A 14,137-nucleotide genomic window follows, 5' to 3' on the forward strand; every position below is an offset into this window, starting at 1 on the left:
TAAACACAATGATGTTACGGTGTGTTTGAAAGTATCAGCCACACAACATTATTAATAGGTTTTTACTTTTATGTTGTTAAACTAATTGGAAACCCTAACTATGTGGCATAAGCCAAAAACCACTATGATGATGTTAAAAATAATGGGAGGTGTATTCTTAAGTCATGATGGCCATATCCTTAAAACACAATGCACGTATTCACTTCTAGAATGTTGTTGATAAACCTAAAATACAATGTGTTTGTTTGCTATGGAAAACATCACTTTGCCTAAGTTCATTATAAACACAGTGTACACAACATCAACAAGGGTAGTCTGGTTCCTAGCACCTTGCCAAGTTGGGTGACATGTTTTTTTACATTGTAAAATATTAATCCGAATGTAATCATTATTTCCTAAAAATACAAAACATTTTTAAAAAACCACTAAACCTATATTTTTGTGGTCCACAATAAAAAAAAGGCCCAGCCACAAAACCTAAGGTCGTAATTCTGAAAAACAGCATTACTGCGCAATGATTTGGAACCCCATACAGAAAATTTTTAAACCAAAAAAAAAAGGTCATAAATTTGTACAAATACATGGATAACAACACCCAAAAATAAAAAAAAACATACCCACGTATGTGGGCGGAGATCCTTCCGGTGAAGGAGAATATTCGGGAGTGGGGGGAATAGTTGAAGAGGAAATGGAGAAGGAAAGAACCAAGGGAGATTTGAGAAATTTGGGATGAGTGGGCAGGGGAGGGAGGAATACTTGGGGAGGATTGGAAGAGGGAGGGTTACTGGGGGAGTATGGTGGTGGGGAGGGAGGGCTGAGGAGATGCAGAAGGTGAGGGCTGCAGGTTTTCACCAGCATGTCTTTGCATTCTGCGTGCCCTTCTCTGTCTCCGCTGTGCTTCTAAAATGTAAACATAAAATCCCCCCCAAAAAATAGTTTAGAATTTCGGCTACACAATACAAGTACACTTTACACATTCTGGACAATAGGGACAACATACAGGAGGGTTTTTTAACATTGACTAAAATAATTGGCAAAGGAACATACATTTTTAACAGTACACTAATTATTACTTTTAAACAAACGCATACTTACGTCTGCGTATTTGCGCCCGCAAATTCATGAGGAGCGCAGGCGACCGGCGCCGCAGGTCGGACCAGCGCCTCTCTAATTGGGTAATATTGCCCTGTACCCCGCTGATCGGAGGGCTCGCCTCACCTCCGCATAGGCCGCACGCTTTATGCGGTTGGAAATGGGCGGCACCGCGTGGGTAATCCGCATGTCCAGGATGTTTACCAGGACAAGCAACTCTCTCCTGGTAAAGGCCTAGGCTCTCATGATGACAATGGCCGATTTTTCAGAAAACATGAAATATACATGGGGTACAAAAAATATGATTGGCTAAAATATTTACTTTCCTGAAAAAAACCACTATTGGCCAATCCTTTAATCATGTGTCCCGAAAAATAAGGTCACATTTGATTGGCTACAACACACAGTGTGCAATTACAAACATAAGAGTGCAAATGATCCTAACGCAAAATGCACATGCATTTATAAAGTTAACACAATTAGCAAAAGTACATTCACAGTTAATAAACCTTACTTTGTTTTTCAAATTGTGTATAAAAAAAAAAAACGGAGAAAACAACCACGAAATGAACAATAAAGTTTATTGACACATGATAAAAAACTCGTTTTAAAGAACAGCAAGAGTTAAACACTTAATTAGATAATTGACAACAAGCTAATAACAAGCTGATCGATAGTCCATGTAAACATGACATGTGACCATCAAAACAGCACATAAGGCCGCAAACATCAGAACATAATTAGCATACAGCGACTGACAGCGCCTGACTACGATTGACTCGTTCGTTCAGATCAGTCGGTAGCTAGAGGAGGTGCAGTGCTAACGAATGGGCGTCACTTTGTTTACGATCGCCCTGCCGTACGATCGGATTTTGTGGTCATTGGCCGTACGACCGTGCGGCTGCAACGACTGACTCTGAATGAGGTCCACAGTCTCTCCGCCTCCATTGGAGTGTGTGACAAGTTACACACTCTCTATAGGTCCCGTTGATTCACCAGATGCGGCGAGACCACCGAAACCACAATTGATCACATGGTCGCCGGCTATCGATCGCCACGGCCGGCCGCTCTACCCACCGGATGGTGGGGAGACTAGTTCCGTATGAAGGCAGTTATGGTGTGTGCCATGTGCATACTTCCTGGATACTCTGGTTTGCCTTTCACTTCCTGAATTGAGCGAAGCCTCGCTGAATCTTTGGGAACAACTATTCTTGTTAGTGCTTAGTCCTGTAAGCATTGCTATATTAGCGTGTGTTCCAAAGATGGATTGAATGTTGTCCAACGCATTGCAGCCTTTTGGCCTTCCTCAGGGATGTGAATGTGCCATTGCTTGCCCGACCATGGCTATTGCAAGGGTGGCTAAAGCAACTGAGAGCTTGGCAGACGCCCTTGAAGAATCTTTTCCCTCAGATGCCTCTCAGGATCAGATGTCTTATGTAGCTCATATAAGAGATGCAGCTTCATATATTGGAGAAGTGTCTTTGGATGCCAGTCTCCTAGCTTCTAGAGCTTCGGCCACGGCGGTGTCTGCCCGCTGCATTCTGTGGCTGCGGTCATGAAAGGCGGATACAGATACTATGAAATCCTCAGAAGCATTACCTTACAATGGGGAGATCTTGTTTGGCCCAGACTTGGACAAGATTGTAGACACATTAGCAGCATCAAAGACTGCCTTTAGCAGCTACCGCAAAACCTAGGACAACATCCTTTAGTCCCCAAGGAAAGCCTAACAGTCAGTCCTTTCCTAGGCACTCGGCTTCCACTAGGGTTGCTAAGCCGAGGACCAAGCAGACCTGGACCACCAGACGTCCTGCTTCAAAATCCGAGGACAAGCCTTCAGCCTGATGAGACAGGCCTCCGCAGAGTAGGAGGCAGACTTATTCAGTTTGCCCAGTGCTGGCGTCAAACCACCACAGATGCTTGGGTAAGAGAAGTGGTCTCCCACGGGTGTGCCCTCTCATTTCTAAGACGGCCTCCACCAATTTTTCTACACAGGCCCTCCGTAAGACCGGAATAGGGCCCTGCTCATCCAGAAAGCCATTCAGTCCTTGCTGCAAGCAGGGGTTGTAGTTCCAGTCCAGCTATCACAGCGAGGGAACGGTTATTATTTTTGTCTCTTTCTGGTTCAGAAGCCAAATGGGTCTCATCGGCCTATCCTCAAATCTCTGAACAAGTTCATCAGGGTACCCAGGTTCACGATGGAAATCCTACACTCTATTATCCTAGCTATGGAGTGTCACGGCTGCCGACACTTGAGACTCCTGGAGGGAGGCAGGCCTACTAGGCACAATAAACTGGGGTGGTCTTTGGAATTACCTTTCCATGAAACTCTGTAGCACAGGATTAAAGTAAAATAGAATTTATTCACAAAAGAATTATAATCAGTAAGGTCTCATATAAAGTCTCAAACAGCACAGAGATTCATATATGCAATAACAAATATAGGAGAGAATCCCCAAATATATATGCAGTCTTTAACATATAAGGACTAACGTGGCAGGGAACCCAAAGTCCAGTATGAGGCTATCACCTCAGGATGGCATTGAGGACCTTGGGCAGGGTAGAACCCTGTAGTAATGGAAATCCGGAGTAGAGCGAGGCCGGCAGAATAATATAGTTCCGGGACAGGGCCGAGACCTGCGGTGCAGTGAGAGATGAAGAAAACTTGAGCCTTGTGGTATAATGAAGACAGAGCAAGATTAAACCCTGTAACGTAGCTAGAGTACGGAGCGGGGTTGAGCCCCGTGATGCGGAGAAGATTGTAGCAGGGTTGAGCCCTGTGGTGCGGCTAGGGTTCGGAGCGGGGTTGAGCCCTGTGATGCGGAGAAGATTGCAGTAGCGTTGAGCCCTGTGGTGTGGCTAGGGTTCGGAGCAGGGTTGCAGTGCAGTGACCGGTCAACACTCCTTCCAGGGACGTTGGACATCAGCCGAGTTGACCTGGCCAATCATAGTATTGAAATTCCGAGCCATCTACAAAGCTCTCAATCTGGCTCAGGACATTCTTCAGGGCAAGCCTGTACAAGTGAGGTCTGACAATGCCACAGCAGTGGCCTACATCATTAACCAAGGAGGCACTCGAAGTCGGTCAGCAATGATAGAAGTTTCACGCATTCTCACATGGGCCAAAGGTCACCTCCCGGCTAGTTCCAAAGGTCACCTCCCGCACATGGGCCAAAGGTCACCTCCCGCAGTGTTCACTCCGGGAGTTATAAACTGGGAAGCAGACTTCCTCAGCCATCACGACGTGCATGCCGGTGAATAGTCTCTCCACCCAGAAGTCTTTCAACTTCTAGTGGACAAATGGGGCCTACCAGAGGTGGACCTGATGGCCTCCAGACACAATCACAGACTGCCAGTATACGGGTCCAGAACAATGGACACCAGGACAGCCTTCGTAGATGCCTTATCAGTGAAGTGGACCTTCCATCTGGCATACATATTCCCTCCAGTCTCCCTTCTTCCTCTATTTCTTCCAAAGTTCAAACAAGACGGAGGCACTGTCCTGCTGGTGGCCCCAGCATGGCCCAGACGGCATTGGTACTCACATCTTCAGAGCCTCTCCATAGTGCACCGTTCCTGCTACCTCAGCGGCTGGACCTGATGTCTCAGGCTCCCTGTCTTCACCCGGACTTGGGTGGTCTGTATTTGAGGGCGTGGCTCTTGAGACATCCCTCCTGAGGTCTAAAGGGTTTTCTTGCTCTGTGGCTCAGACTATGCTCAGAGCACGTAAGCCGGCCTCTTTACCATAGAGTGTGGCATACCTACTTCCAATGGTGTGATGCAAGAAGCTATGACCCTCATGTGTTTCGGTTCTCTAGAGTCCTGGCCTTCCTTCAAGCTGGAATGGATCTTGGACTCCTCTTAACTTCGCTGAAGGTACGTCTCTGCTCTTTCCATTTGGTTCCAGCATAGAATTGCTTCACTGCCGGATGTCCACACCTTTCTGCAAGGTGTCCTCTGCATACAACCTCCCTTTGTCCCTCCTGTGGCTCCGTGGTGTTTGTCAGATGCTCTTCTTTGATACATTTGCCTCTCAGGATTCTTCATATGGATGCCAGATTCTCTTCTAAGCTCAGGAGCGTCCCCAACCTTGAATATTTGCTTTGGGACATCCCCAAGGTCTCCCTGTGGAGCCCTATGGACCCTGAAGAAGAAAATGAGCTATGGTAAAATTTACCTTCGTTAACTCTCTTTCTTCAAAGTCCATAGGGTCCACAGGGCACCCGCCCTGACGCACCTGGCTTCTATGGGCTATGTTTCCTAGTCACCTGTTTCCCGTCTCCTTCTGTGTACCAGTCTTCCTTCTCTCCTCTTCTCCTCCGGAGGTGTGTATGTGCATAATGCTGCATACACACAGAACAACTAGAAGAACCATAGATATCATTGATAGATTTCACTCCAACTTTCTGTAGTGCAGGTCAAACGATTTTGGTTGTACACACTGACAGGTATCTATGATAGATATGTCAGTGAAGCTATTTTTTTACAGGCAAATCTTTACAAAATCTTCCAAGTTGGCCTACATGCATGAAAGACCATAGATATCGTTATCGTTCATGCGGGAACGCGCATCGTTGGTCATTGTCAGGTTGGTGACTGCAAAAGAGTGAAAGATATGAACGAAAACGATATGAACGATATCGTACAAATCGCTCTTAAAAGTCGGACCGTGTGTACACACCATTAGGTTTGTCACAAACTGAAGTGCCTATGGTTCGGGGTATAGGGGTAAGAACCTTTGCATCCTGGGAGCAAAGCTTTAACTGTTCGGTGCCCGGTCCCTATGGACTTCGAAGAAAGAGAGTTAACGAAGGTAACTTTTATCATAACTCTCATTTTGACATACAACATTTTTTTCATCATTATACATTATCTATATAGATGCATAGACACATTGACACATGCTGACCAGGCTAATCAGGTTACACTTACGCCTTCAAGCAAAACCTCTTAAAAAAATTTAATTTGAGCACATTTTATCTCAGGTAGAGGATTGTTTTGCTTATCAAAGCAATTACTGGTTTCATTCTCATGGTAATAAAACTGGGCGTCTAATCACTAACCTACTTAGAGGTACTCAATCCCCCATGATTATACAATCCCAGAAAACTGTAGATGGTTGCCGGGTATTCTGGGAAGCAGATCACAGAAACACTTAAGGCGTTTTACAAGCAATTATATGCCACTGATACTATTACCATGACAAAACTTTTTTGACATGGCTTATGCCTTCCACAATTGTCTCCCCAACAGTCCGAGGCTTTAACGTTTCCCATCACTCTTGCAGAAATTACTAAAGTAATTAAATAATTCAAACCATTTAAAGCACTGGGTCCCGATGGCTTATAAAATATTATTATAAAATTTTGCTCCCTAGAATTGGAAATACGTTGGTGGCTGTTTACAGTTCCATTCTTGAAACAAAAACGCTACCAAGATAGATTCATTTGGCGACCCTCAAGTTCTTTCTGGTAGGGACCTGGAACTGCCTGGTTCCTATAGACCCATATTTCTTCTAAACTCAAATTACAAAATCACCACAAACATTATGGCAGAACGCCTTAAATTAGTGCTTCCTTCGCTGGTACACCCGGATCAAACTGGTTTTGTGTGGGGCCATAACTCAATGGTGAACTTTTGCAAGGTTTTTACTATTCAGCAGTGGTTGTAGTTTTCCAGGAGCTCAGACTGCACTTGCACTAGGCAAGGTTGTACCCACTCCCCACTTATATTTGCCTTAGCATTAGAACCCCTGGCCATTGCTTTAAGTTGTAAACACCTTACGGGGATCCGAGTGGGAACGCAAGAGACTAAATTAGCATTACTTGCTGATGATATGATGTTGTTTATTACAAACTCACCCCTCTCAGTCCCTACAGTGGCAGATATCCTAATTTGTTTTGGTTCCTTTGCAGGGTACAGGATGAGTTATCACAAATCAGAATACATGCGTTGAATTTATTTTCTCAATCTGATTACCAACCCTTATAATCAGCCCATTTAAAGAGCGGAATCCTCCCTGAAATAACTTGGCATACATATTACTTAAATTCTCTCTAGGCTATGCAGTGCAAACTACACACCTATATTGGCAAAGATTGAACACCTTTTGGATGGCTGGCCTTTGCTTCCACTGTCTCTACTTGGCAGAATAGAGATACTTAAAAGCATTATATTCCCGAAACGATCTTACCTTATACAAATGTTGCCATTAAGTCTCTCTAGAAGTGATATGGCTTATTGTTATAGGCTGTATTCTAAACTTCTGTGGGCCACAGAAAAATGATAGCGCTTATTTTTTCCAGCAAATTAAAGTCTTTCCAGTATTTTGGGGTATAGAAAAATGTATGTATAGTGTTTTTATACAAGTTTGTAAAGAATTTAAAAAAAAAAAGTGTTACCTTGCATGTGCAAATTCTAAAAACCTCTCTTCTGTCAATACAACACCTTCACGTACCTGTCCCGGGTTGGGTACAATATCCCGGCAGTGACCATCCAGATGGTCACAATACCAGCAGCGAAATACCAACGGTCAAAATCCTTACTAGTTATGCTGAGTATTGTAAACCTACCAATCCACTTTGGCAGCCTAACCCTCCCCCTAGTGCTTAACTCTAATACTCACCGACGGGATTCATTGGTATTTTGATAGTTGGGATTCTGCTGCCGGTATTGCGACCATCAGGATGGTCACTGCAGGGATCCTGACTACATCCCCTTGTTCCACATCATTTAACCCATTATTGAGCTTTTTAGAGAAAATGACCAGAAAACTGACATGTTTTATTAGACAAAGTATGCTATTTACAATAAAACCCTCCAGTGTTTCTGCACTGTGGCCCTGATTCAGAGCCGGACGCTCTGACAGAATGCTTGCTCTGATTCAGGGCCGGCCTTTGGGTTTTTTTTTTAGGGCGGCCTCTTGGGAAGTGACCACCCACAGCTATAGCGAGCGGCCAGGAAGATGGTCGTGATGGTCAAGAACATCGCGACCATCGGGCTTGCGACAAGACCCTTGTGGTAGGGTCTTGTTGCCGCAAGCCCAAGAGTGCTTTCGGCTCTAACAGAGCCCGTCGCTATCCAGGTCTCGCACACGACGGAGCCGGCTCCGTCGTGCGCATGCGCACTGGGCCACCATCGACCCGCTTGCGAGCGGGTCTGAATCAGGCCCAGTGTCGTGATATATTCCCTAACTTTCAACTGCACAGGAGGTTGCGCACAAAATAAATGTAAATTTACCCTGAAAAATTAATGCAAGTTTAAAATTGGATTGCAAATGAAATTCGCACTGCGAGTTCGCCGTGACAATGGTTTGCAGGTCCTAACGCGCACCTTATTGGATTGACCCAGTGGATTTTAATATGTATGTACTGTACAGGATCTGTTAGAGTAATATATAGTGTGGGAAGTAGCAGGCACTTTATATAATATGTACTATGGGTCTGATTAATTACAGATCGCTTTTGCTATCGCAGCTCTGTAATCACACACAGGTCTGCTGCGAAAATATGCTAATGAATGCTCACACTGCAAGCAGAGACGCCAGCTCTCTCACATCCGTAATACCTTGCAGTCCTGCGTATACATCGGTAACATCGAGTACCATCGACCCCTCATGCGGAATTAAAGCAGCCCTGACCTTAGAAATTACTAACCTCGTTGCACACAGTAAGAACTCAAGCTGCGTATGCCCTTGCAATGGCTAATATAGGCACGTCCGTATAACGGCGTTCAAACGGACAGGCACGCCTGCGTCTCTCCAACCACTTGCCCGTCACCACCCCCATACGCTGACTACCTGTCACTCACTCTGCAATGGCTTACCGTGCCCATTGTGCACTGCGATGCATACGCAGTACGCAACAATCGGTCAACTGCGTGCGCTGTGGCAGTTGCGATCCTTAATATCTAGAATAGTAATATATAGTGTGGGAAGTAGCAAGCAGCATATATAATATGTACTATAGCTAGAAGTGTAATATATAGTGTGGGAAGTAGCAGGCAGTGTATATAATATGTAAGTACTATATCTGGAAGGTACTATATATATATATATATATATATATATATATATATATATATATATATATATATATATGTGTAAGAGTAGCAGGCAATGTATATAATATTACTGTATCTGGAATAGTAATATATAGGTGCTGCATAAAGCAAGCATGCAATTTTTCCTCCTCACACTCGAGGCTCTAACCCGACTAGGTGAGTGTCCCCGGGTGCACGGTGCCGCCCCCATGTGCTACCACCGGCGCCAGCTACTGCTGGCTCTACCTGCGGCGGGGAGGAAAAAGGTCTGCTGGAGAGAGATACCGTCCAATCAATGAGCTCGAGCGCCAGGGACAGGACAGACCAATGGTAGCGCTGCCGTGGCAGGAGCCCGCAGCTGGCAGCCAGTAGTGTGCAGGGCAGCGGTGACAGGCACCAATGGCGGGGCGCAGGGGGCGGGGAGCGGCGGCGGCCACTTCCTAGGACGCTGCAGTGAGTGAGAGGGGGCGCTGATCCCGGCGCACCTGATACAGGGAGGAGTTCCCGGTGTGCGGCGGTAGCAGCAGCAGTCCCGGCCCGGATACCGGCGCCCGTCTGCCCCCACATTACCCCGGCACCGAAGGCAGCCTTATCCCACAGCTAGCGAGGCACGGCGGGCCCTGTGCGACCCTGCACCCAGCCATGGCCGGCCAGGAAAGACAGGTGCAGACAACAGGTGAGGAGAGGAGAGCGGCAGCGGAGGGCCCCGACCCTGGAGGTGCCATGGCCCTAGGCCCGGGAGTGCCCATTCGGGGCATTCGTATGAAGTTCGCAGTGCTGAGCGGGCTGCTGGAGGTCGGGGAGGTGAGCACAAGAGACCTGGTGGAGACTGTCTTCAACCTGGTGAGTATGAGATGCGGCCAGAACAGTCACTCTGCAGAGTGTCACATCCTCCTGCAGGTCACCTTGCTCTAAGCTTCCCTGCTCCTCCTGAGCTTCCCCCTTCATGCACTATGGGCTAATGGTAGCAGGTTCATATGACAGGGCAGCTGCAATACCACACCACATACATACATACCTCTGACAACTTCCTGAGCGCAGTCTCTCTCTCTGAGGGGGTGATCACAGGGGTATGTGTACATACTGTACTTCTGCCTGGTGCTGAGAGACCTCTGTTCTTATTGGGCCTGATTCTGAGTTGCACGCAACTCCGCTCTGTGTAGGGATGGACATCGGAAGTTGATGAATAGCAACCTTGATGTTCACGATTCGATGGAAGTACATATTTGAATTGCAGGTATGCCGTAGTTGTCAGCAGCGGTGGCTCCTACGCTCTTAGAGGTGGGGGGCCTCTGCTGCCGAGAAGACTGATCCCGAGGGGGACTCACTGCGGGTGTAGCTACTGGCTGAGTCACAGTGCCTGCAAAAACGATGTGACAGCGGCGGAGAGCCGAACATGCGCACTTTCACCGGCTTCCATAGGGCTGCATCGTCTGCAGCTCCTAGGAGCCTGGTAGGGCTGGCTGAAAGACAGAGTAGCGGCTTCATCCTGGAAGCTGCTCTCTGCTATAGCAGCCCGGACTGGCAGTCCCACCTCCCCCCTGAGACTGCCTGTTGTGTATCTGATTGGCAGCTGGCGCTTCCACTAGGAATCCACTGCCAGTAACAGTGTAGAGTGCAGTTCTGATTACAATGAGGTGGCAGGTTTTAATTGGAGGGCTGCAGCCTCGCAGCCCCTAGGCAAAATCTGCCACTGGTTGTCAGTCATCAATTTCAGCTTTTTGATGCCCATACAATGGCTGGCTGCTTCTGTGCCACTTCCAGGTGTCCGAAGCTTAACTAATGTTCACATGCTCGAAGCTCTGAATGTTTCTGTGCATGCGCACAATAAAACAATTGGTAGCTATCACATTGCTGGATATGATATGATGATTCTGATATCTATCCCTAGATCTGCAGACTGATCCCACATTCTCTAGCAACTGTACATGCGCCTGCATATGCAGCACTGAGCAACTATGGGCAGTTTAGCGTTGTATACATCTCAGCTGCATCTCCACTTGCAGCTTAGTGAAGGTAACTGGGCATTTGCACATAGGATGTGTGCTGTGGGCATGCAGATGGAATCACAAGGTATTCAGAGTTGTGCTTATGATTTTCAGATGAATCTTGCATCAAGGGTAGAGCCGTTGAAAGTCTGCACTCATTGGGGGCAATTCAATTCAGCGCGATGATGAATAGCCGCGGGAGGGAGCTCCCGCAGCTATTCAATTCAATGTGCTGTGTGCCTTGTTGGGAAGCAGGTAAGTCAGAGAATGCCGGTTCTCGTGACTTAGCCTGGGTATTAAGGAGCGGTAACCGGCACGCGGCTGTTAGCGTTGTGCTAAGCCGGCAAACAGCTGCGTGCCCGGCACTTTTGTCGGATTTCTCTTCGCATCCCCAGGGGTGTGTGAGACGAAATCCTTTGCCCGCCCAAACAGTGCGTTGAATTGAATAGCTGCGGGAGCTCACTCCCGGGGCTATTCATCATCGCACTGAATTGAATTTCACAAGCGATGGATGGGGGCCGTGCGGTCAACTCTGAATATACAGCCATGGCCAAAAGTTTTGAGAATTACACAAGTATTGGTTTTCACAAAGTTTGCTGCTTCAGTGTTTTAGACTTTTTTGTCAGATGTTACTATGGTATACTGAAGTAAAATTACAAGCAATTCATAAGTGTCAAAGGCTTTTATTTACAATTGCATTAAGTCAATATTTGCAGTGTTGACCCTACTGTTTCAAGACCTCTGCAATTCGCCCTGGCATGCTGTCAATCAACATCTGGGCCACATTCTGACTGATGGACGCCCATTCTTGCCTAATCAATGCTTGGAGTTTCAGAATTTGTGGGTTTTTGAGGATTGACCACAAGTTCTCAGTGGGATTAAGGTCTGGGAAGTTTCCTGGCCATGGATCCAAAATTTCAATGTTTTGTTCCCCGAGCCACTTAGTTATCACTTTTTCCTTATGGCAAGGTGCTCCATCATGCTGGAAAAGGCGATGGTTAGTCCCAAACTGTTCTTGGATGGTTGGGAGAAGTTGCTTTTGGAGGATGTTTTGGTACCATTCTTTATTCATGGCTGTGTTCTTTTGCAAAATTGTGAATTATCTCACTCCCTTGGCAGCCAAGCAACCCCACACATGAATGGTCTCAGTATGCTTTTACTGTTGGCATGACACAGGATGATGGAGCACCTTGCCATAAGGTAAAAGTGTTACCTAAGTGGCTCGAGAAACAAACCATAGAAATTTTGTGTCCATGGCCAGGAAACACCCCAGACCTTAATCCCATTGAGAATTTGTGGTCAATCCAAAAGAGGTGGGTGGACAAACAAAAACCCACAAATTCTGACAAACTCCAAGCATTGATTAGGCAAGAATGGGCGGCACTCCGTCAGTATGTGGCCCAGAAGTTGATTGACAGCATGTCAGGGCAAATTGCGGAGGTCTTCAAAAAGAATGGTCAACACTGCAAATATTGACTCTTTGCATAAACTTAATGTAATTGTCAATAAAAGCCTTTGGCACTTATGAAATGCTTCTAAGTTTACTTCAGTGTACCATAGTAACATCTGACAAAAAGGTCTACAAATACTGAAGCAGCAAACTTTGAAAACCAATACTTGTCATTCTCAAAACTTTTGGCCATGGCTGTAGGCAGATACTCACATTTATTTCCAAGCACACAATGCGTCTGAATTGTGTGCAACTCTATATCTGGGTCATTGTGTTTTAACTTCGATCGTAGTGGTCGGCCAATATCCTGCAAGAGTGTTTGGAATCTGCGAACTCTGTCCCTCTGTATCTTTCAATGTTCTTGGTATTTGCTTTATATGTGAAAGCTTGTGACTTTTGTAAATACTTATACTATAGAAATTTGTGATTTTGTCACCTGTAAACTATACAATTATTATAAATCAATGCGCAGTTATGCAAACTTTTTGTAAAGGTCATAAATCTTCAAATTCTGAAGTTATGGTTATATGTAATCAGGGCCGTAACTAGGGTGGTGTGGCTGGTGCCGCCACAGAGAGTGGAACTGGCTCCCCCCACCACTCTTCTACTGAAGGGGCATGTCACTCATGACGTCTCTCCTCTGCTCCCACATTTCCTATGGTGAGGAGCTGTTGGTGAGTCACCCTCAAGTGCAGTATGGTTGTTGGCGGCGCTGTGTCCATCAGTGAGCGAGCACTGTCTGCAGCAGGTCATACACAGACAGTGACCTTTCCGGTGGGGGCCAGCACCAGCAGGTGTGTGACAGTGACAGCAGGGAGCCTGTTTGATCCCCGGCAGTCAGAGGGACTCTATCAGTGGTGCTGTTCTAGTGCTGCAGCTGCAGACTAGTCACAGTGCATGCATTTGAGTGGGTTGAGGGGGGATTATTAGTACTATGACTTAAATTTGAGAATCCCCTTAGAGCACTACTGTGTGGGCATAATATGTATAAAGGGGCACTGCTGTGTTGCATAATGTGTATAAGGGGCTCTACTGTGTGGTGTAACATGTATAAAGGGTTTGGGGTAGTACATTGTGTTGTAATGTGAATAATGGTCACTACTGTGCGGTGTAATGTGAATTGGTACTTTTGTGTGGCCACGTTCCTTTCCTGTGAGGCCACGCCCCTTTTTTTGGTGTGCCCCTTTGCCGCGCACTATCCCTGTTTAAAATATAGGGGGGGGGGGAGGTACCAATGCCCTTTCTGGCACAGGACATGAAATTGATTACTTGCGACTTTTTATATACTAAGGAATGTCTGTTCAGTCTACATCATGCGGCTCCCACTGCTGCAATGAAAGGCACTTGCAACATGGCGAATGAAGGGTCACAAACGCTACTAGATCTTTATAATACACAAGATTTCCTAATAAACACACAAGTGGTGATATGAGAACTCAGTGTATACAGGTGTTTGGTATATTAAAATTATTGTACATTATGTGGCAAAGATAACTGTGTGCTAAATGAGCAATCTGCTCTGTCAGTTTGAAATGCCTATTCTGATGTAGTTAAACACAGGCATCAG

At 46.2% G+C, this 14,137-nt stretch overlaps 1 protein-coding gene across 2 annotated transcripts in view; it reads left to right on the forward strand.

Annotated features, from left to right (window-relative positions):
• The first annotated feature begins 9,597 nt into the window (after window positions 1-9,597).
• The window catches only part of LRBA (LPS responsive beige-like anchor protein), a 626,758-nt gene continuing 622,218 nt past the window's right edge, over window positions 9,598-14,137 (forward strand). For both annotated transcript variants that reach the window (XM_088448343.1, XM_088448354.1), the window contains exon 1: window positions 9,598-9,975. In XM_088448343.1, coding sequence (XP_088304469.1) covers window positions 9,775-9,975 — 201 coding nt within the window. In that variant the 5' untranslated portion in view covers window positions 9,598-9,774. The remainder of the gene's footprint in view (window positions 9,976-14,137) is intronic.

The sequence above is a fragment of the Taudactylus pleione genome, unplaced genomic scaffold (assembly GCF_031769625.1).
Source record: "Taudactylus pleione unplaced genomic scaffold, aTauple2 ptg000021l, whole genome shotgun sequence".
In the NCBI taxonomy this organism is placed as follows: Eukaryota; Metazoa; Chordata; class Amphibia; order Anura; family Myobatrachidae; genus Taudactylus; species Taudactylus pleione.